Source organism: Pezoporus wallicus, unplaced genomic scaffold, assembly GCF_028554395.1.
Source record: "Pezoporus wallicus isolate ANWC-B61680 ecotype Strahan unplaced genomic scaffold, APGP_CSIRO_Pwel_v1 contig_7274, whole genome shotgun sequence".
NCBI classification, from domain to species: Eukaryota; Metazoa; Chordata; class Aves; order Psittaciformes; family Psittacidae; genus Pezoporus; species Pezoporus wallicus.
In genome coordinates, this window is record NW_026637137.1 from 132,676 (window position 1) to 157,563 (window position 24,888).

A 24,888-nucleotide genomic window follows, 5' to 3' on the forward strand; every position below is an offset into this window, starting at 1 on the left:
AGTGGTGTGCAGGGAGAAGGGCAGCCATAGCACACTGCACCCACACTGGGTCCATGACCCAGGAGCTCACTGACATGTCTGGCTGCAGCTGGACAGGAAATCACAGGGCTGCCTTTGAGTCTGGGGGCTTGGTCACCCCCTTACCTATCATTAGCTCTAGGCTGTGAGCAATTTGGTCAGACAAAGGCCAGAGTCCTCAGGTTCTGCCCTATCTGAAGAATTTGCTGCTTGGCTTGAATAAGCATAATCATATAAGTAAGGCCATGTATTTACTAGTTTCTAATTCCCTTTCTACCTCCAAGTGATGCTATACTGCACTTTTCCACATCATGTTTCTATTCTTGGTCTACAGAACACCGAATGAAGATACAGCTTTCATTAAAATGTTAAAAAATGTCAAATTTTCCCTTCGTTCTTATAATATATGCAATTGCAAAAAGGATCAGAGAATGAAGGGATGATTTGCAACTTCCCTACTAAGTTAAAATCATCATCTCTCCTTTTTCTCTTTCCTCACACATACACATGAGCACAGCACACACACATGATGCAAAATCATTGAAAAATAGGCCTAGACAGACCTCAGGCGATCACCTAATCCACCCCGTCTCAAGGATTTATCTCAGAGGAGTTTATTTAATCTGTTCTCAAAACCTGTTACTAACAGATGCCTACTAGCAATCCAAGCCATCCTTTTTACTCTTGTAAGGCTTTTTTCTTGGACTCAAACCCAAACCTATATTGTTGCAGTTTAATCACATTATTTATTGTCTCACCCTTCACAGGCATGGAGGAGAGATACTCCCATTTGTACCTTTAAAAAAACAGACCTGTCTTATCCTAAGGATAGCAAATCTCTTGAGCTCCACTTTCATGCCAACCCTTAGGTGTAACTTCAGCCCTGTAATTCTGTTACTTGCATATTTATTCTTTCTTTTTCCTTCCCCTATTTCTCCCCTCACATAAATTATGAAGCTCTACGCACTGAGCCATGCTGCATATCCTTAGCATTAAAGGACTTTCTCCAAGAGTACTTCACTATTTTGACAATGCCAAATTTAAAGCAGAGCATGTGCTCCTTTGCATCCGTCAGTCACACAGCACTCTCCTTCGAAGCCTATCAACAAGCAGAAAGTGACGGGTGGTCACCTGAAGAACACTTTGTGCTGCCATATTCAGCTCAGCAGTCTACACAATTTTAACCAGGGAGCTGCAAGGATAAGGAGAAAAAAAAGATTGTTTCCAATCAGGTTAAAATGTTTCAAGTGGCCCATTTTCACTTTCTGTACACTTCTGAAAGATGACTAGGAGTCAGCGTGAGAGATTAAACTCTGCTGGCAGTGTAGTGTATTCATGATATATTAATAAGCAAGAATGTCTCAATTTTGGTTTGACATTGGCAATAGACTAAACTACAAAGGGACTTTCACATAGAGGTGAGAATGAAAACTGAAGGTAGGGACAATGGATTGCCCTCCAGTAGTAGAGGACCTTGGAAAACTGTAAGAATGATGTTTTATTTGCAAAAATACTGTAAAACTGTTATTGCTCAACAAATCTCCAAAATGAAAAACTGCCTCTATGCATCTAGCATTTTAAGCTCTAATAAGAGTCCCAGTAAAGCCTGTAAGTAAGTTACAGAAATGAAAGGAAAGAGGTGACCTGCTGTTCTGATACAATCTCACAGCTTTTTTATGTTGTTATAGTTATGTTCATATACTGGAGCCAGCAGGAGGCCCTGTCAGGAATCACAGCCCCATTGCACTCAGCCAGTATACACCTGGGATTTCCTCCCAGGCAGTTTACCAGCAGGTTAAGCCTCTTCAGATAAATGAGTTGATCCCATCTAGCCATTAATGCTTTAAATAAATACTCCTTCCTCTTTGAGGGCAGAGATTCAGAAATCATGCATAATTGTATTTATTTAATTGGAAATAAATCTACACACACTACAGGCTTTTAAAGGCAGAAAGCATACAACGTGTTGCAGCTCACATGAATACTGGCAACTGGAAGTCAGGCTCCTCAGACTCCAGCCAATAACCCTCTGACACCACGATGGATTGGAAAGTCAGTATCTCAGCGGGGAAAATGTTTTGTCAATTAAGAAGTTCCTTTTATTACTTCTGGAAACAGAAGTAGCTTTTTGTAGTAGTCAGGTTAAAAGTGCAGTCAGGTTCTTAACTGAAATGTTTACTACTAATGAATGAACTTTTAGCTGAACTATGTCAAAGCCAAAAGGTTTCTTAAAAGATTGGGATAGCCCAGTTTTTCTGGTTAGTTTGTTCTTATTTTCTTACTGTGCTCCCAGCTGGGACTGGGAGACTCACTGGAATGAAAGTATTTGCAATATACACTTGCAAAAATCTGAAGACATAATGCTATTACAAAACACTGGCTTAAAGCATATTCTGCTTTCTTACAGAGGATAATGAAATTCTACAGCAGTTACCTCACTGAAGTATTTCTGTAGGCTGATCAAACACCTATCAAGCATCAAAGCTGATTTAGATTGGATTCAGATCATATATTACACATGTGAACTGAACATCCAAAACAGAATCTTATTGACAAAATGAAAACAACCAAAACCCCATCCTCCTTGGCTTTTCTGTATCTTTATTTCACAACAGCAAAACTAGAGAAGATTATTAACTAATTTCCATAGCAGCAGCAGCAATAACAAAACATGATCATACAACAGGAAAACCAGAAAATCAGGAATGTTGATGCCCAAGTCAGTGAAGGATTGGTCATTGCTGTAGGTTGTCCACAGTCTGATGCGGCCCTTACTAATGTAGTAATCAGGTTATGCAAACATGTTCCTGCCTTAAATGCTGCTGGGAATCATCCACAATCACTGGCTTTCTCAGGAATGATGAAGCCCCCAAACTTCTGAAGGTCTGAGGCTCTTAATGCTTTTTAGCTCTTGTCAGTTTGTCTCCCAGCTTCCATGGACTCTCTTAATTCCTCAGAAGTATTCCAGCAAGGAAGTACCCCAAAGAGAACAAGAGATTAAAGCTCTCTTGTAAGAGTTACACAGGTGCTTTGCAATATTTACCACCTTTCCACCTTCTGACACTTAGCACATCCATTTTCTATATTGCCACTAGCTATTACTAGCTAGTGGAAATACAGAGCATATAAACATGTATGAACTATATACACATAAAAGGTTCAATATGCCCAAGTTCAGACCACTTAATGTCTAAAGAAAAATGACCAGGGAAAAAAACACTACAAAGGAAAAAGGACACTAAAGAATAACCGGTTACTTATTAAATCAAGAATGTTCTTAGCTTCTGTGTCTGAGGATCAAGACCACGCATTGGTTGTAAATGGATGTTAAGTCTGCAACTAACATTCAGACATATTGTACAAGTCCTGTCTGTCCTTTGTTTTTTTTTGCATTGAAGAAACAGATGATGCAAGTCAGGGATCTGGTGGTAGATTGTAACGTGAATCTGAAGCCTGCAGTTGTCTCTGGGTCATGGATTTTTATATTCTTTGTGCTAGGCCAAAGATTGAAATATGCTTTACCTGTATGATATCTCACTGTCATTAAAAGTAATGATTTTTATTTTTTTTTTTCCCCTGGGGAATGGGGCATGAAGAACAAAACATCGCACAAAATTCATCCGTTTATATTTCACTGGAAAACATTGTGAATGAAAGTGAAAACAATGCAAAAAACATACATAAGGAAATCCCTGATTTGCACTAATGTTTTATACTGCATCATCAAGAATGTCATAAGGATTTCTCTGCTGATGTGCAGATGCTGTGCCTATAGGCACCACCTATGCATAGAGGCTATCTCCAAATCTCCAATTACCATGCATTTTCTTTGGCATTTGAAAAAAGTTAGCAATAAAATGTAAAGAAAGCATGATGTATATACCATGATGTCAGTTCTGTCTTGTAATTTTCCTTTACTTGTATAAACTCTCCAGAACTCAAAGCAGCGTCTTTTAGCAATCCTGCCATAGCTTCCCTACCCCAAGTGAAAGTGAGGGATGCTCAGCTGGCTATTTTCTCGGCTTCCTCTTCTGCAATATCTGAAACCTCCTAACCTCTCCATACAGTCTGCTGTCAGCCTTAGATGTCATTGAAATGATACTAATATTTGTAGCTGGGTATGACACTCAGCCACGAGGAGCAAAGCTATTTGGCACTGTGATGCAAATGACTGCATTCATTAAATGAGCTTTGTTAGTTATTCATTGTGTTCCTTATCAATCCTTCCCCAAACCCAGTGCCTCTGCACTGTGCATGGAGGTGTGTCCACGGCAGCATCCCCACTGTAAAACCCACCCTTATCAGGCAGCGCAGTGTGCTGCGGGAGTGACCTGCCAAGTCACCGCACCCCCTCTCCGCTCCCTCACCCTTTTGTGCCCAGTGTCACTCTTTGTCTTCATCCACAGGATGTGTCGCCCCCTGCTCTGCTCACCCTGCCAGACACTCTCCCATAAGCTTAAAGAATGAAAAGGACTCTCACGAGATCTGTAATTCTCTCCTCCTTCTACCCCATATCCTCATTTTCCTCTGAAATCGACCGCCGACAAACCTTCTGCAGGGTCAGGCTTTTAAAAGCAACGACTGCAACAAAACAGCCCATGCCACGGTGCATGTCTCAGCAGCTCAGCAGGCCTGCACAGACAGAAAATGGTATTGACAAGTTTGGAAAGGGACAGACGCCGACTCTGATATAGGCAGGCACTCGGGGCTTTTTTTTCATTAAATCTTTCACTGCTTAACACAGTTCAACATATCATTCCGTACCTCCGGAGAAAAGCTTTTGGGGACTGGAGCCAGAGATTAATCCCTCTGTAATTTTACTGCTGCTGGCGGTACTAACTGCCAAGGGATTTTGGGGAGAGATAATGGCACTGTTAGCTTGTAACCTAGGTGTAAAAATGGTCTTAATAAAACTGTGATGGTTGAGGCCCCATCAATAACCACCACACACCAGTTTTATTGGATGTAATAGATGCAATCCATTGATGTGACACAGAAGCCTCATCCCAATATAGTAATTAACAGAGGTTGGGAAGCTACTAAAAAAACTGTCTACCACAACAATGAAGCATCCAGGACAACCCAGTCAGTTTAACCTCCAAAAAAGATATAAAATAAGCTTTAGTAAGAGGTCTGGTCTGGATCTTTCTTCAGTGTAAAATGCAATTAAACAGGGTATAAATCCTGTGTATAATTAAACCAGTTTGGAATGATTCTGTCAGATATTCCATAATTAATGTTTGTATATGAACAAATTTTCTGTTTTGCAAGAATCAGCAGATAATCAGCAGTTGATTGTCAACCTGCAAATATGCTGATCCAAGCATAATTATTTTTACACATGAAATTTTTACACCCTTCCATGAAAACATGAGCAAGACCCATTTTCTCTACCTGAAGAACTTCTGTAACATCATGAGGTGTAATCCCCAAACAACTTCAATTGTATTTTTTCTGTTTATCTTCAGCAGAAGTTTTTTTTTTGTTTATTTTTTTGTTTGTTTGTTTTTTTTTGTGGGTTTGGGGTTTTTTGTTTTTTTTTGGGGGGGAGAGAGGGGAGGTGCTGAATTGGGTGGAAGCCCTAATTTAATGTTCTGGGCAATCCATGTGACTTTGATCAAAACTTTTTTGTATACCTTTCTCTCCTTTACTTCTTTGTCTCAGATCAAGATTATTCTATTAGACTGAGAGGTGCTTTGATATCATATAGCTAGGGTAATAGATCTAGAGTAGTACTATTATACACCCCGTGCAATGTACCTATAAATACTGACAAAGTAAGTGCAAGGTTCCTTGAAATCTCTTTTTTTTTTTTTGAATGGAAAGATCTGTAGAAGTCAGAGGCTAAAAGAGGAACAGAATCCACTGCATGAGCAAGCCATGGGACTTGCATGGCCAAGATGGTGGAAAGTTCTGCTGCATCAGAAAAAATATTTAGAAGCAGCTCTCCATCTGTTTCATTCTTCACAAGGGTGAATTTCAGGAGGTAAAGGCTGAAGTACTTAATGCTTTCTTTGCCTCAGTCTGTAATAGTAAAAACATTTGTTCCCCAGGTATGCAGCTCCCTGAGCTGGAAGACAGGGACAGGGAGCTGAATGAAGCCCTCATAATCCAAGGGGAAATGGTCAGTGACCTGCTATACTACTGAGTCACACAAAAGTCTATGGGTCCAGATGGGATCCACCCAAGGGTACTGAGAGAGCTGGTGGAAGTGCTCACTGGGCCACTTTCCATCACTTATCAGCAGTCCTGGCTAACCAGGGAAGTGCCAGTGACTGGAAATTAGCAAATGTGACCCCATCTACAGAAGGGATGGAAGGAGGATCCAGAGAACTACAGGCCTGTCAGCCTGACCTTGGTGCTGGGGAAGGCTATGGAGCAGATCATCCTGAGTGCCATCACATGTCATGTACAGGATGACGAGGTGATCAGGCCCAGTCAGTATGGATTTATGAATGGCAGGTCTGCTTGACTAACCTTATCTCCTTCACAGGTGACCTGCTTTAATGGATGAGGAAAAGGCTGTGGATGTTGTCTACCTAGACTTTGACACCATTTCCCACAGCATCCTCCTGACCATGACCTGGCTGCTCATGGTTTGGATAGGTCACTTTTAGATAGCCAGGACCAAAGAGTGGCTGGCTCAAGTGGTGCCCCTCAGGGCTCAGTTTTGGGTCCAGTTCTGTTTTATATCTTCATTGATGCTGTGGATGTGATTGAGTGTGCCTTCAGTAGATTTGCATATGACACCAAGCTGGCTGGGACTGTTGATCTGCTTGAGTGTGAGAAGTCTCTTCAGGGGGATCTGGACAGGCTGGATCTATGGGCTGTGGCTAATGGTATGAGGTTCAACAAGGAAAAGTGCTGGGTCCTGCATTTGGGCCACACCAGCTCCATGCAATGCTACAGGCTTGGGGAAGAGTGGCTGGAAAGCTGCTTGGTGGAAAAGGACCTGGAGGTGCTGACTGATCATGAGCCACCTTATGCCCAAGTAGCCACTAAGGCCAGCAGCATCCTGGCCTGTATCAGAAAGAGTGTGGCCAGCAGGGCCAGGGAAGTGACCATCCCTCTGTACTGGGCACTGGTGAGGCTGCACCTCCAATCCTGCATTCAGTTCTGGGCCCCTTACTACAAGAAAGATACTGAGGTGCTGGAATGGGTCCAAAGAAAGGCAAGAAAGCTGGTGAAGAGTCTGAAGAATAAGTCTTTGCCAGAAGCTGGAGATGTAACATGCTTCATCCTACAGGCTAATGTGGTGCAATAGGACTGCAGAGCATTTTGGGAAGGCTTGCTCAGGTGCATCTCAAAGATAACCACTTTCCACTTAAATCTGGTTTGCTCCTTTAACAGGGTTTAAAACTGAAGGGTCTACAGGATGCCAAGGAAATTGCTGAAACTGCTTGAAATTCAGTTGTGACAAGTATCTAACCCTCAATAAGGCCTTGGAAAATCCTGGACAAAAAATACGAAAGCAGGAAAAGCAGAAATATAGAGGTACAGAATCACATAAAACTTTATCTATTCAAGCCCAGCAACATAATTTGCATACGCATAAAAAAGTCTGCGTAGAACAAACTATTCATCAACCTATATGTAACATTCATCGTATTTGTAGTATGTCCAGTGGCTTACCTAACATTCTACAAAAAACACTACCACTGGTGCAACATCCAGGAAAAAGGAAATGTTGTTTATATACCAGATGGGCTGAATTAATGAGTATCACAGAAAACATAACCTAGCTACAATTTCTTACCCTTAAAAGGAAATGCGAAGGTATCATAGTGCACAAAAATCTAAAGGCATACTTACAGAAATGGAAAGTAAAAAGCTGAAGCATTAGATATATTAGCAGAGGGAAAAGTCTTTCAATTGGCCACAAAATCCATAGCACAGAAGATTAAATTTTAGTAGAAAATTATCAAATCAGCAGAAAATAAAATTGATCATTCCCATGCATACTGCAAAAGCAATATTTTATTGAGAAGACTGAATCCCTCAAATACAACATAAAAGCTTGCCATAATGACAGATAGTTCTATTACAAAAGGTACTGAGTGCATAATTAACCACTGCTAATACCTATCTGAATATTTGAAAAGAAGAAAAATTTATTCAAGTGAAATATAACCTATTCATCAAAACTGCAAAAAAATATATAAATGAAATTGCAGCAGTGAAAACATGCACTAGGCAGGCTATGTTTATGATCCCTTGACAGAAGATGTATAACTAGGAAAAATTTACCACTCATTCACTAGGGGCTAATGAAGCAGAACTAAGATCACATGCACACCATTACTCAAGTGCAGGACATTTGCAACTTCTCAATTTTATATGAAACTGCCTGTTCAAGTCACATATTCTGTCACAAAGGTCATATTTTCTTTCTTTTTTTTTTTTGTTTCAGTCTAAACAGTAAACTGTAATTGGCTCGGAAGTTTCATTTTTCTTAAGCTAATATTAATTTAATGAGTTTTCTCTCCACATTCCTGAATATAGGTGATGGAGGACTTTGCTTTCTCAGTTCGCCAGTATCAATCAGTTACAGATAGGCATAAAAAGTAGTATTTAATTGAAGTCTCCTGCTCTGTAAAATTATTTATACTCTTAGATATATATTCACATCTCTACATTGGGTTTCCTTATAACAGTTTACAAAAACGAACAAAAATCTAACCTTGTTACACCCATTCTATGCAAGCTACTGCAACTATTTAGTTGCAAACGTGTAAACAGCTAAGTATCTGCAATTTAAGAAAATGCTTCTTAGAGCTAAAACATTTGTAAAGGATAATCAGAAGTTTATACTTTGTAGACAGGTGCAAGTAAGGTCTAAATTCTCAAACAACGGCAAGTTTCCAATCTCTGAATGTTCATTTAGAGTAACACAAGCTGCATTACTTTATCAGCCAATAGAGGCATATGGACAATATTCCTGAATATACTCTCAGCTCTGAAAGCTGTAACATTTGCCACTTGCAAGTGTAAACATATTTATGAATTTTTAGCATCATCTTGTTCTGATGACTTTATCTGCATCACATAGTATTTTCTAGAAGCTGTTTGTGAATGAAATATAAATTAGGGCTCTTCTCACAGAAAGGTTTGAAGTATTTCCCATGAATTTACTTTCACAGAGGTCCTAGCAAAAATGCCGCCCTGTAATTTTAGTCAGTGGATTATCCTTAATGCATTATTGTCTTCCTAATTTATTTACACAGCCCATAATGCACTTAACAAAGATCTTAGTGTGTCAGGTGCTCTGTAAATGCTAAATAGATTAAAAACTACAGGCCTGTTTCTAAGAATAGGAAACAAATAGTACCTTGTATTTCCAGCAGCATGCTAGGAAAAGATGATTCATTCTCTAGAGATGAAATTGGCCTCTGTTCTCCAATTGGTCCCAATGTAATGTCAATCTACCACTTTTTCCTGCTGTAAATGCAAACCTCCACTGCCCTCAAAGTATAAAAATGCCCTTATTGAAAGGTTTAATTCTGAATATTGCTCTCCATAAGCACACTTTTACAGATGCCTGAAATAACAAACAGAAACTTACAGAACCTGAAAGTTACCTATCTGGAAAGTGATGACCAAACCAGCCCTATTCTACAAATGCAACCATGAGACTAGCTTGCTTATGGATCATCCTCAGATCCTGTAAGAAACAATCTGAGAGCTGCCTAACATTACTGCAACTAGTGGCACATCCTGCTCATCAGAGTCCAGGGCAATCCTCTCTTCCTTTTGCATGGGCTAAACAAGAATGATGCCAGTACAGGGAAGCCAGGTGAAGTTCCCTGGTGCAACAACACTTTATTTGCTTCATTAATAGCAAGGTAAAAGACCCAACTATACACTAGGGAAAACCCCAGCTTACTACTTGAACAATAATTGCAGTATTTTAACTGTGGACAGTGAAGGCTTACTCCACATTGCTGTACATATTAGTAATACTCGTTCGATTTGTATTTTTCAAATAATGATATGTGTGCTGTGGAATGGAAAGAAAGCTAGCCAGTCAGAATTCAATACTTTCTTCTACTGAACACAGCCATACCATATATACTGAGGAAGCAAAATAGGAACCATAAAAGACCTTTTGGTTGAAATAGCTTCAAAAGTCATCTCACAGTACTTTGTACCCTTGGCACATTTTACTGTGGACAACCTGCACATAAATCTTATAGAACAGTTCAAATCTTCCATTCTTCCCATCTTTTAGTTGTTGCTAAGGTACAAGCAGCAACACCTATGATACTTTATAATTTTGTTTCACCAGTGAATGAAGATTGATATGGTAGCCAGAGAATCAAATCAGATGGAAGAGAGAGGAGTACATACTCTGTCAGTGCTGTACAGTATACCTCTGCAATAAAATGAAATCCAAATTTCTCATTCCTCTTCTTGCATTCAGATTTTCCTCACTATAACAAAAAGCTAGGCAATTCTCAATGAATTCCATATCCAAAACGTGGGAACAACAGCTTTTCTGAAATTCTGTAACCCAATGCCCAGAGAGCTTCCAACAGAAGTCTCCTGAGGTCTGGGTAGTTGGGAGGTTGAGATCTATCCCTTCACAAGTCATGCCAGAAATTAACAGCACTATTATTTGATTGACAACCTTTCTGCAGAGTGTGCTAAGAAGTGGTTTTCTTTGCAACAGAATTTATTCATTGGGACCTATTTCCAGCAGCTGCTGTAGTCACTGCAACCAAGCATGCTAAGCCAAGTTTTCTATCCCACTTCCCACATTCTTCATAGACCACTGAAGACAAACGCATGGGAAAGCATCAGCTCTCTCCTGCATACGTTTGTCCTGGTGCCTTCTGCCACCAGTGCCTTTTCCCCCAGAGTCATTTAGCCCAGGGTAAAAGAGCAGCAATATATCCCTGCCCCTGGTTACAGTGGGGTTACTTGTTCAAGTGCCTTTAATATTAAGGGTGACACTGCGCTTGAATAGTCCAGAGCTGACCTGCATAAGTAGGGCCTGGCTAAAGGTTCAGGTTCATTGCATTTTTGCCTAACTTCCACTCATTTCAGGAGTTAATTATCTGTAAGAATGTTCCTTTACAATAATGAATCCATTCCCAGCTGGAGGTCAAGTAAGCAACTAAAGAGAGCAGGAGAGCTCATAGAGAAATTACTAAATTAACATTCTTAAAGTCTTATTTGCCTATTTTAGTCTTAATCAAGCTCCTCTTCACAAATTATAGATGTGAACAATTGTCTTTAAAATATGGATAAATAATTACCCAAGTGAATGCACTGCCAACATAGGAACATTATCCACTTCACAGTACACTTTCCAGCTTGACAAAAATGTTGCACAAAAGAAACAGGCCTTGAAGCCTATCAGCAATCTCAAATAATTATAGATAAAGGTGTAGGAAACAGTCTTTCAAGAGTCAGAGCTCTCTGCACCACCTCCCAGGCCCCAAGCCAAACACACTTTGGGAACTTCAGGCAGAGCACCAACTAAGCCTGAATTACTAAGACAAAGCATTAACTTCAAGACAAAGTCTAAGAAACCCAAACTCCTCACAAATCCAGAACATATTTGAACTTTGCATGGAAATGAACTTTAATGCATACTAGTACCAATTGGAAAGTGCACAGCGGCATTTGACACTTGCTGAAGTCTCTACAAGAACATCAGGGAGCCTAAAGGAGTCCATTATGTTGCATTTTGGGGGCAGCCAGTGCCCATGGTCAAAGCCCAGATTTGAAAAAAAAGAAATGACAGACTCATTACTATGCACAAATGGGAAAGAATGGTTGGCTGCATTGAGAAGGCTGTCATACAAGCTATAAATAATCAGACCCACGAATCACTCAAGAACCTTCCCTTTTGATTTTCCTCTGTGTTTTGTCTTTGATTGTCAGTGAATATGACATCTATCCCTTCCAGCCAACTGGGTAATGGCCCCTGTCTAACTCTGAAACATTGGATTAGTGCTTTGGGAAGCCATCTTTATCCATGAAATAAAGATAATGCCAATACTACAAAGGCTCCTGTTTTTCTATTCTCCACTTAATTGCCCTGAAGATTTCAGTGTAAGGTGAGCAAGCACTCATCATCAAGCAGAACCTTGTGACATCCCACAGAAGTGCTCTCCCACCTCACAGGAACTGTGGCCAATCAAAACCTTGTGGGTCCTTCCACAGAGGAAAGGCCTGGGCTCGTCAAACAGGCTTCCATCCATCCCTGAGAGGGTATTCAGGCATGCTAGCAATATCTCATGGGCAAGATTACAGAGGCAGCTGATACATCTAAGAGAGTCTGTATATTCACTTATTGTCACAAGATTAAAGGAGAAAATATTGACATAAACTTACTGCTCTCAATATAATATCAAAATAATAAAATAATGGATCTACTGCTAATAAGGATTAATAAAAGTTAAGTGACATGGTTAAAACCAGAAATAACTGTTCAATTTACTCTGTATAGCAGTAGAGTCTCATTTGCTCTTTCAAAGGCATAATCAGTTGAAGGGCACATTTTTCTTCTCTTTGTTCTTTCCCATCAATTTTAATGGGTGCAGAACATCAGTCACATGAAATGTAATGGGACAAGAAGATGGATGAGTACATTTGAAGCTACCAGTCACAGGACAGAAAACATCCTGACAAAGTGACACCGGCAGCTTAGGGTTCAACAATAGAGTCTGGACAATATTTAGTAAGTGAAACTACAGTGCTACATGATTTGGTATTCTCATTGGGAAAAATCTTTCTCCTGTCACTATTCATCATGTTCCCACAGGTCAGACTTTCAAAGACATTCTCCTACTGAACATGACCAAATGACATTTTTAATTCGAGAAAATACGTAAATCTGGGGAGAAAGAGGTCATTTGGAGACAAATGGAAACAATCTCCTGCGTTAAGAACTTAAAACTACTTAATTGAGGAGGTTTTAAATGGTTTAGTAAGATTCACACCTGAGATTTGAAATATATTATGCTCAAAGGACTGAGGAGACTTCATACCTGTGCTGAACTTACTGGCAGCAAAGGGACTCCACTACTGACGAACAAGTAGCAAAAATCCCCTATTTTTATTCTTACCTGAAGAAAGCAATACCAATAAATTAATATTTAGAATTGTTCCATACTAAAAAGCCTCTAATTTGCACATTACAATAAAATATATTAATTAAAAAGCAACATGTCCCATTAGTTATCTGAGAAAAGGTTCTGAGGAAATTGCAAAGAAAATGCCTGTCAAAACTGACTTTTAGGGTACAGTGAAGGTAAAAACAGTAATCATCTCACAAACTGAACCAAACCCTTTCTGGACTTGAGGAAGCATGGGACCCCAGAGCTGTTCAGAAATGCAGGCAGGTCTACACTCTACTGCAACGATCCACTTGCATTATAACTTTACCAGTAATTGCTAAGTGGATCGATCTAGCATTTTAAGATGCTTATTGTTATCACCATCATCATTATTAGACAATACTATTCCAGTTTCTTCATTAGCTATTTGCTGAGATCTCTACAGTTAATCTTTAAAGCTTTAAATAATACAGAACTTTATACGAGAGAGGGAAAAGAGAAACCATTACCTGTTAAAATACACTCATGAGAGAAGGAATTAGAGCCAGACCTCCAAGACCTGCTGCCAGGCTAAATGCCCCATGCCTTGATATGCCACAATCACCCAACTAGTGGCATGAGATATCCAGAAAGCAAAAAGGCAGCTTTTGGCAAATTCTCTTAAACAGGGCAATGTCTCTCTCTGGTATTGTAACATACACTGTAAAGGAGATGTATTCTTTTTCTAACAAGTACAATGTTGGAAGCTGTTTACATAAACATATATATTATGTTGCATACTATGCATACTTTCCTCTTCTCCCACAAGATATGAGATCGCTCTCTAACAAAATCTCTACAAGTGTATGGTGGTAAAGAATATACATGGGAGGAGTTACCCACATTATCTCAGAATGGGAAATTCTGAGGGTAGAAATTCCACGTCGGGAGCAGGTTTGAGATTTCACAAACAGTACACCCAACTCTGGAAAGAGCAAAATATTTTAAGGTAAAAGAATACTTGGCTCACTTTCAGCTTCCAAATTTCACATTACATGAACTAACGCACCATTTCAAAAACTACCGAGTATGTTTCAAAAGATAATCAACCTAAATATCTTACTATGATGATACAAAAGTAATATTCAGACATTTCTGGAAATCTCTTTCCCATATTTTTCCTCTAAGACCATGCTTTCATGAAACATTTATGTTTTCTATGAAGCATTTTGAGGCAACTATATTCCTCAGTGAAAAACAACGTAGACACCACACACACTTGCTGGAATTCCCCATTTAGAAACTTATGGATCTGTGTCTTTCCTGACTGTAATAGTAGGGTACGTGACAAATTAAATTAAAGAAAATGCGTAAAACCATATTGCAATGAGAGATGCCACCCCCACTTTTAGTAATCCTGACCTCTGAAAAAGCATTCCAAATGCTGAACTTTAACTAATAATTGACCCCTTCTTCCATCTTTTCTTGCCATTAAAACTTGTTTTGAGCTGGCAGTTCATATGTTCATGTATATCATGAATAATTTGAGTATTTCACACTCTAACCATGAGGAAGTCAAAGGCCTGAATAATGATTATTCCCTGAGCAGCTTTCCCTGCAAATCCATCACTATAATATGCAAAAAAGCACATTACAAATACAATCAAACATATTAAATGGGTCAGTCATCTGTTCCGTTCTATCACAAGTAACCAAAGACAACCCTTTTCTCTGATTAGTTCAATTGTTCAGTCCTCATGATGATTTAATAGAGTTTACCTATCCCCATGCTACCCTTGGTCTGCAGGACACGGGTCCTGGCACTGCAGTTCATTATCTTTCTGACATTAGAGAGCAACTGAACACCTAGTAAGCTTATGGTTCTTTACCAGGAGCCTCACCAGTTTGCTTGCACGCGGACACAGAAGCTGCACTGATACTTGCAAGCAGGACCTATGTCATGTCTACATATGCAGGGGCAGAACCTGCAGTCCTACCCAGAATCCAACCAGGGTCTCAAGCGTGCCTTGGCATATGACACAGCCATGGCTGGCTCTTGTTGGCACTGATGTCTGTGGACAAACCCTGAAATCCCAAGCCAAACTCTTCTCCCTCCTTAGGGCCATGCACAGTTGCTAACCCCATGTGGGTGGGTCTCAGCCTCATGTCTCAAGCAATGATGCCTACTCTAGACATGAGAAGAATACAAAACCCTCAAGAATTTAAACTGTTTCTAAACATGATCTTTCAAGTTCATCCCAATTCCCTTCAGACTTTCTTAACTGTAAACTAAACCTGATTGATATTTGCAAAACTTTTCTCACTGATCATAAGTGAGGCTACTTTTAAAGAAAAGGTTTTTTCTCAAATCAGTATGATTCCAGAAACTAGGAAAAAACCTCAAACAACTACCTCCCAAAGTACTGAGATATGAAACAAAACAGAAAAAAAATCTCCATCTGAGTGAAGAACACAAAACCTAAGTTGTATCTATACAAATTAAAGGCATTTGCAGACTTTTCCAAATTGAGTACTCTCAGGTTCAACTCTGACATTAATAAACATAACGCACAGAAATTCTATATATGATGTGGTAGTTTGGAAGATTACTCATTCTGCTGCGCCTATATTGTTTCAGAGATCAAACTTAATGGCCAAAACCTCTGGGGAATAAACCGCTATTGTACCCAATCAGACCACAAAACAAAGGAAAACAAATGCCTGTTTTGCTTCACTTTGCTGATTATCAGGGTTTGCTTCTGTTGGTTAAAAACAAAACAAAAAACCCAACCTTCATCCTGGAGGAAAAGGAATGAATTATTTTTATCACCTGAGAAAGATAAGTAGAATTCCTAACTTCCTCAAAGTGAAACAATAAAAACCTGCAACAGTGGGGATCGAGCAAGTTTCCATCATACTGTTATGTGAAAATGGCCAAATATCTGTATTGTCCTCTGCCTGTCCACACCAGTATTTTAAACTAAAATACAAAATACAAAAAACTGTAAGAGAGAGTTTGCAGTGCATTACATAAAGGCTCCGCAATTCCATTTCCAGGTTCAGTCCATGGCATAAAAGTATTTGTGAAATACTTCGGTACAAAAAAAGTATAGATAACATTTGAACAGCTACTGATCTAATATCAATTATAGATAACATTTGAACAGCTACTGATCTAATACACTTTCTTAACAGACTCATTTTTGTTACAATTATTGAGCAAAGTAAAACAAATGACAAGCCTATTAAACGCAAAATAGCAACCAACTTGTCTTCACTGATATCACTGAAAACCACAAAGTGTATTAAAGAATAACCTGCATCCAGACTTTTAAATTCTTTCATGTTTTGAGGTGATGTTTGCAAACTGTGAAATTCTCTTGTATTTGGAAAAAGAAAATCTGCCTAACACTATCATCAAAACTTTGCGTGAACCTGGAAGATGAGAAAAGCCTTTGTGGATGAAACCAGCTAGCGGGTTCAAAGTTATGGGCTAGACAAAAAAAGCAAGTACTATTACAAACAGCTCATATCCTTTAAAATAACAGGTCAAACAAACTCCGAAGTTAAACAGCCTTAAAAGATCCCAGTATTTTTCAGCTTGTTTTTTTTAATTATGCTTATGAGACCTCATCAAAACCCTAGGGGTGGAAGAAGCGCTGGTTATCACAAAGCCCTACTATACTGGTCTCCATTAAGCTCTTAGCTCTTGAGAGAAAACTTGTGAAACAATTTACTGTCAGTTAACCCTTAACATACACTTGGCAGAGTGTTTGGCTGACATTTTAATGTTTCTCCCTTTCAATGAACCACAAAAGAAAACTACTAAACACCTAAAATATGCTTCTTTGGCAGTTATTCTGTGAATGCTCAAGGTAGCAAAATTGGCCTCTTCACATTGCTGATGCATAAGACTCTACATAGATATGTTTTGCCTTAGGCCTGAGGATTATATCCATACAAAATCACACCAACAAGCAAGCCTCAAGAAAGGATAGCTCTGTAAGAAATGTCTAAAAATATGATCATTAGAAGAAACCTTAACCCCCATTGTTAAATTCAAGATGCAAGAAACAGCAAAATGACACAGAAAATCGTGCTATTCAGTACCTCAGCCACTTCTTTTTTATTGTTATTTTTTTCATGGCATTGTATATTGCTGCAGATTATTGATATAATCTCGGCATGGCTTTCTATAGCTGCCTTTGTTGTACCCACCTACCTGAATTTTTATCTCTCATACTATTGTCTGCTTTCTTATCTCAGCACTCTTTCTTTATCTTCCCTCTTGAGGTATGAGCAGGATCTATATGCCTTTTACAAGACAGTAAGCAAGGACAGAAAATGAAAGCCTGGCCCTTCTGAAGTCAGTGGCAACACTTCAGTTTCCTGAATTTTCTCGGAAAAATAAAATATTTATCAAAGGTAGTTGGTGTGAGATCCAAAATAGCATGTAGGCACTTAGCATATAATTTAGGTGTCACATTCAAAAGAACAATCCCAGAAATCCTGCTTAACATGTTTAGGTTTCTAGGAAATCAGATGACAACTCCCTTACACGTCTAGTTGTATGCATGGGTGTCTTCCCAACAGACACCATTCATCCAGGTGGCCAGCACTGGCTATTTTAAGCAGCGGACATGTCCCCAGACCCAAATCCCCATGGCATAGTCTGCCAGGACTCCTCAAGAAGGCTTCACACCTAGACACAGCTCTCTAGAGAAAGCATAAATCCAGATAAGAGGTTGCATTTTAGACATATATTCTCTTGCAAGCAATTGTCATGTGGTGACTCAAAGCACAGAGCTGAGGCTGAGGCCCTGATGCCCAGGGCTCTGGGGACAGTTGATGCTTGCCAGTGAACACTCCCTAGTTCCATGGACCAGTACTCAGTGTGGGACGGTGAGCTTCTCCACCAGGAGCAAGAGCTCAGTTGTTAGCAGTGCCACAACACTAGTATCACTTTTGAGTACATCCTGTAGAAACATGGCAATGGGTGTAGTTACTTAGATGAATGCTGCTCAGTTATCAGTGTAAAGCAAATAAGCAAGGAAACAGAATAAACAGCATATCTGTACCTGCTAATCACAAAGAGCATCTCTTATCTGCAGGAGAAGTCAACTTTTATGAACCCAGTTTTTAAAGTCTTTTCAGTTCGGCAAAGGTTCTTTAAGGAAATTCCAAGCAAGTTTGTAGGACACAGCTAGAAATGTATGACAAGCTTTACTTGATTACATTTTTACCATAAATACATTGCTGCACTAATATGAGACAGTGCAGCTTTGAGGGGAATTGCATAAAGCAAAGCTCTAAAATTGTTCAGTTAAGCTGAGAGGAAACAGAACTCCTACAAGGTTGCTGAATCCTTCAGCACCTCAAAATTTAGTTTTGAACTTCTTAGATCAGCATTCAGAAGAGTTGCTGAGAGAAATAAGACTCAGTGGGGTTTCAATTGCTTTGTTTAAAAATTTAGAGAAGAGCAAGAAGGAAAAGTTAGAATATGCGGTAAGATCAAACCAGATCTACTTTTGCTAGTGATTTCATTCAACTCACATAATTTGATTATTTCCAGACAATTAAATTTAGAATTTTCTCCTTTCCTGTTCTCCAGAGGTTAAAGTGTTCTGGTACAGAATTTCTACTAAAATAGAACTTAAGTATAAATGGACCCAAAAAATGTTTTTGTGTTGATGCAGCGCAAGACAGTACTTTCCCATTGTTGCTGAAATTCATGAGGAGTAAAGGGGACACAAAAGCTGCCAGCAAGTATCTCCAGAAGACTGACAGCTGATGCGAAGCACCACACTGAGGAGTTGTAATGTAAATATCTCACAAGTCATAAGTACAAAAATGAATAAAACTGACTCAGGAGGAAAATAAGGATCACATACTCTAGTTGTTTTAATCCTATGAATAAACCCAAACTTCACCAAGACCAGAGGAGGCAGGTCCCAGTGACAAGAAACACTGCTTGCTCCCCAGTCTTCTTTCCTTATTCTAATGCCAGCTATACCAGCATCTCCTGAAAAATACAGAAGTGCTTCTGCTGTTTCCGTGGGCAAGCTTGATGTCTCTCTTGTGAACATCTCTGAATTTGAAGGGGTGTACCACTAAAACTCAGTACTTCAAGTAGCCCAAGGGATATCAAAATGAACATAAAATCAGAACTCTAAACTGGTGAAAATTTGAGCTTTATGCTAATTATGGAAACCAACATGAGAAGCAAACTGCATAATCAGTCTTCAGAGGATTTAAAAAAAGCTGCAAGCAGGCTCTACTATCATCTCAGGTCAAATGTAAAATATAAATATGCAACCCTCTAATTTTAATCCCAGGTGCACCACTGTTTTTGTGAGCCACCCCAGACTGCCTCTGTTTCCCCTTCTAGCTTTTCTCCTTTCTCCTTTAAAATCTAAGGTCACCTTAAAGAGGACTGGTTCTTGTAACTCAAAAAAGAAGTTCACACTGGCCTTTGGTTGACCTCCAAAAGTACTGTGTTCTGTCTCTCCTTCCCCTCTTTTTCCCTGGGTTAAGAACATATTTTTAATACAAAACATAAAAAATCTAGTAAACAGGAATAATTTCCACATGATATCCACAGAATTCTGTGGAAAACATTCATTTCCTTGAGTCTCACACAAAGCTATTGAAGTTCACTGCTGATGATTGATCAAATAGTGTTTCAGTTTCATTCCCTCCAATCCTTGCCATATTTCTCTTACCCTTTCCCCTAAATGGGAAGAGTTCTCATCACGCAGCTAACAAATCACTTAAACTCACTTCTTTTACCCCAGCAGTGCAAGAGAAAATCAGCTAAGAACAGCAGAGGTCTGCTCCTAATGGACATGAGCATGCACCATGTCCTATCTCCTTTAAGTGATTTGACTTGGACTTCCTGGATGCACACTCATTAGCTCAATCCTGCTTATTCAGCACACAGGAAATCATAATAATCATAAAGTGCCCACGAAGTAGCATGTAGGGCCATAAATTTCAAATTGAGACATCTTCCATTTCTCTACTGGCAAGAGGAAGAATAGGACTTGAGGGGAGGAGAAGTTCTACTCCTGATACCTTCTTATGGTGAAGTCAAACAGCTGAGCCATCCTCACATCCTGAAGACAGGTGAAGAGGCACTTGGAAGCATAAGGGTCCTTCACCAATGCAGAGTGGTATCTCAAAAGCTTTCATTCTTAAAACATGACTATGTTATTTCTTGTTTTAACCCCAACCTGCACATGCAAGACGCAGTTATCCAAATAAAAGCCTTCATCACACAGGCAAATGCTGGTTCTGGAAAGGGCCTCCATGGTCTCTGAACTTCTATCTCAGTGAAAGGCAAACCAGCCTGGAGGAAGAGGGTGGGGGAAAGAGCGAGGAATTACCCATATTCTCAAAATGTTTTCATTTCCCAGCAGCTCTACAATAAAAGCTTTCTGCTGCTTAATCTGACCTTACTACAAACAGTAGCAGAAAACATGCCTCGCTGTATGCACTTGCATGGTTTTCCTCTGCAAACACACTTTCCTTTGTTTACTGTTGTTAAGTACAGGAGTGCACAGACCACCCACAGTATCAGGTAGCCTAGCACAGGAAAGGTGAGCAATGAGGCTAGGATTGCTTCTTCATATGAATATAAATTAATCTATCTGATCCACATATGCTAGTGAGCCACAGCTCATCCTCAGTCAGTTCATGTCCCTGACAGGCTAACTTGTCCCAAGCTCTCCAGAAATCATTCAGATGAAAGAGCCAAGGCTGTGGTGTAGGAATTACAGGACTGGCAAGTTAAAAAGGGATTTGCAAATCAAGTAGTAATGCCTGCCTTGGCTTAATTTAATTTATCATCTTCTACTGCCATTTCCCCCATAGCAGCAAAACAGCGTTACACACAGAAGCAGTTATGGTGTGAGATACTACCTGATCTCTACTGCAGCACCTGGTTAAAAATATGCTCAGTATCCTTTGGGTTCTGACCTTCATACAGCGGAACAAAGATAGGAATGAGTTTACAGATGAACACAGGATTTGGCAGTGAGCACACTAAGTCATTTCTCTGCTCTCCTTCTGCACCTTATCAGTGACATTTCCTGAACAGCACAAGATGCAGCACCAGGCTCACTGCATTTCAACTCCCCAAGGAAGCTCTCTCAGATCCTCCCAAGGATTACACTTTATCTGGCAAGCACCAGAGTAAAAACTGAAAGCATTAGTTCATTTTGGTTGTTCACATGCACAGACACTCCAACTCAACAGCAGAGAAGATAACAGATAAGGGGAAGAATTTCTCTAGAATCTCCTAAAAACCCCCACCTTTGGGTGTGCTTATCATTTCAACAGCATTTATTACTATGCAACATTACTGCAGGGAATATTTTGAAAATGCATTCACTCTAAACCAGGCACAGCCTCTTTTTTCACTACACACATGCAGCCCTTTAAGAAATGTCTAATCCCTTTCATAGCACAACCTGCATTTCTTATTCCCTGGCACAGAAAAGCAGACACTGATCTACTCCGCTCTCTCCATTTTACAGTTTCAGATCAGTTTGGCAATCCAGAGCTGGGGAGGGGGAAAGGGAGGAGAAGGAAATCTGTGCTATGCTTTTCCCTGTGCTATTGCTGTAAGAAAACATGATGATGGGATTACAACTAAATATTGAACTACAGGGAAGTGTTCCACCTAGAGACCATCTTCCCCAGCCAAGGCAATGGGAAGGTTACCTGCAGACGGACACTCTGTTAGGATTGAATATGCCTGCTGTTCTGTGGTAAGAAATGATGCAGAGGTATTGCCCCCAGTAGTAATTAACAATGTTAATCTTCTTCTTCCTCTCTATGGTGATAAAAAGTGTCATTTTTATATTTAATTAATGCAGAGGATCATTTTGGAAACTGGCTAATGAGGCTCTGATCACATTACCATGAAAATGTGCATTAACACCACAACTGAGAAGGCTGCTTCATGTGTAGAGAATCCACTTTGTAATTAGCCCACTGTGAAATGAATCACGTCAGGAGGAACTTGGAGGGAACCAGTCGGCAATGGGCACTTAGCTGCTGCTGTGCCAATAGACCACCAACACCGTAAACTGTTTTCTCTCCTCCGTGCTGCTGTCAGCAGCAGTGCAGTCCAAAACTGCAAGCGTTCAGCCTCTGTCAATGGCAGTGTGTCAAACCCAGGACAAATTACAGAGAGGGAGAGAACAGATGCTGAAAGGCACTAAACTTTAGCATGCGAGGGTCTGCTGTGCCAAGAGGAAAAAACAAACAAAAAGCTGCAAGTCAAACACTGATTCAATAGGATCGGAAGAAAAATCATGGGCTATTATGGTAGGTGCCTGTTTTGTATTTTCTCATCTTATATATACTGAAGGAGCTGGGAACGCATCAGCAGCACACTGCTACACTGCTACTCACACTGTTATGCTGAAAGAGACACCAAAATATCTAGATGGGGTTAAGATCTTTGTCTAGTAGTAAACAGAAATAACAGACACCGTGAAAGAACCAGCAGCACACCTCACCCACGGAAAGCCTGATTTACTCAGCACCTGTTTAAACGTGACAAGCATGTTTCAGCATAATTCCAGTTTTAATTAATTAATCTGAAAATTTAATATGCTTCTTGACCAGCACAGACATGCCATAAAAACTTTGTTCCTTAACTTAGAAATACCTGAGATCACAGACTCAGTGCTTTCAGAGGCAGCAGCGTAACTTATCTGAAATCAGTCTTGCTACCGAAGCCAAGAGCTCCCTTAAAACATCACTGATATGGTTCAGTGAGACTGCTGCTATATGACTGACATCTTGGCAGAAGATGCACAAAAATGTTAAAAGAATCCCACAGGAAGTCATCTGAAAGGGGAGTGGCAAACAAGCAGAAACAACAGGCACCCAAAATACTAATAATTACCAAACCCCCAACAACAACTTAGCTAGCAATTCTGCAGAGGAAAAGGCAAAGCAAAACAAAAGCATTTCCACTTACTCTCTCTAAAGAACCCACATTTTTACCCTGGAGATGCTGGTAATATCCTCTGCACTCACCTGTGAAACTTCATAGAGCAGTTTGTAGTGCTCCTCTCTCTTCTGAAAAGTGCACAGATTGCAGCCCATCCTAATAAGCAACACAAGAGCAAAGCCTCTAATTTCCCCAGCACTGAAAGGCAAATGCACTGACAGGGAATCACCCTCCAGACTTGACTACTGTTTTTCATTAGTCACTCCAGCTCCGAAACACAGGCACACCACTGTTAGCTGGAAGCACAAGGCAGGGCAGTGTGTAGCAGCATGCTCTTCTTCCCTTTCCCTAACTATCTTACACTCACGTATACACACACAGAGTTTCGACTCAGTTCATGGCAACACTCCCCCTGTCTCTGCATCAGTGCACATGACTACACAGATTCTCACTCATGAATATTAATAGCCTCTCATTGATTATTTATGACAGAACGTGTTAGCGGGGGGGGGGGGTGGGTGTCATAGCTGCTGCTGATGACAGATGAATATTCACTAATTAAGAAGCAAATGTACTGTGGTTAAACAAAATTCACTTATGTCAATACCATCTCTGTTTATTAAGGTTAGAGGGACTTAGCCTCACGTATTTCACCCACGCTCGCCTTAATTTTTACAGTAATCGTGAGACTAATTCATGAATGGGGGTGGGAAAGGCACAAGTCAAGTCTTATGTTAGGTCTCCACCTTGTGCAACAGGGATCACAGAATACATTTTAAATGTTTGCAAGCATTTTAGGAGTGTGCTTGTGAAACCTAAGCTGATGTTGCTAAAAATTTAAAGCAAAGAGAGAAGGAGAGAAAATTAGCCCAAATGGCTATATTGCTAGCTTCACCTTTGACACTGCCAAATTTAGCCAAAATTCCAGTGTACTCATAAAAGGCATAAGTCTATAGCAACTCATCATACATATCCAGTGTATGTAGAAATGCAGGTGTGCCTGACATGGTGCTTTTTATATATATATACATATTGTGCTCTTTATTAAATAATCTTTCATTCAAGTATCTTCTGGCATGTAAAACAGATTAATAGTAATTATAGCCCAAACTCCTAAGAAACTCAAAAGATATCCTCTTCAACTCCTAGATATCAAACCTTTTATTATAACATGCCATTATATCTAATTTTACCATTTATAAATTTGATTTTAATGGCACCACAATTCTCAGTGTGTGTATAAAGGCAAGGCTGCATTTAAAATTAAACCCACATGTTAAATGTTAAGGCCAACGGAAATCACACTTAATTCCAGGCTGACATTAACTCCTATATTGTATATCATGTAAATCCGCTGGTAGTTATGCAAGATGCAAAGCCCAAGCCATGACAAACCAAGACAGAAAATAAAAATGTTGCTTTTGCTCTATCATTCCTTTCTCAGCAACTCTGCTAAGCAAGAACTATGTCCTTGTTCCAAAGCATCTTTAATCTGGAGGGGATAGCAGGTGGGATCCAAAGCGGAAATAATTACTTGGAAACCAATGAAACCAGTTTGTTAAGATTGACACTAGGCCCTGAAGAGTTGTAATTACCAAGCATTGATGTACAGCTACTAATTTTTCTTTTTTTTTTGGGTGCAATTTCCTAAAAGTGCTTTGTCAAACATTTAAAATTGATAACAGGAAATGATTCTAATGAGCACTAATTGTTAACAAATTGGCTTTGCATCTAGCAGCACCTCAAACACCACCAACACCGGGTAGCAAGCAGATCAACAATCATGTGCTGCTTATCAGTCCAGCCTCTTGGGATGTAATAATCCGATTTTCTGGGCCTTAATTTTACCTAACTGCT

At 39.8% G+C, this 24,888-nt stretch overlaps 1 protein-coding gene across 2 annotated transcripts in view; it reads right to left on the reverse strand.

The window, feature by feature from the left end:
- Positions 1–24,888, reverse strand: part of PDZRN4 (PDZ domain containing ring finger 4) — a 247,108-nt gene that overhangs the window by 80,773 nt on the left and 141,447 nt on the right. The window contains exon 1 of one of the 2 annotated variants that reach the window (XM_057403654.1): positions 23,118–23,456. The exons of the other annotated variant lie outside the window; for it this stretch is intronic. Within the exon in view, the coding sequence (XP_057259637.1) occupies positions 23,118–23,186 (69 nt within the window). The 5' untranslated portion in view covers positions 23,187–23,456. Of the gene's footprint in view, positions 1–23,117; positions 23,457–24,888 lie in introns of those variants that run through there. 2 annotated transcript variants of the gene reach the window in all.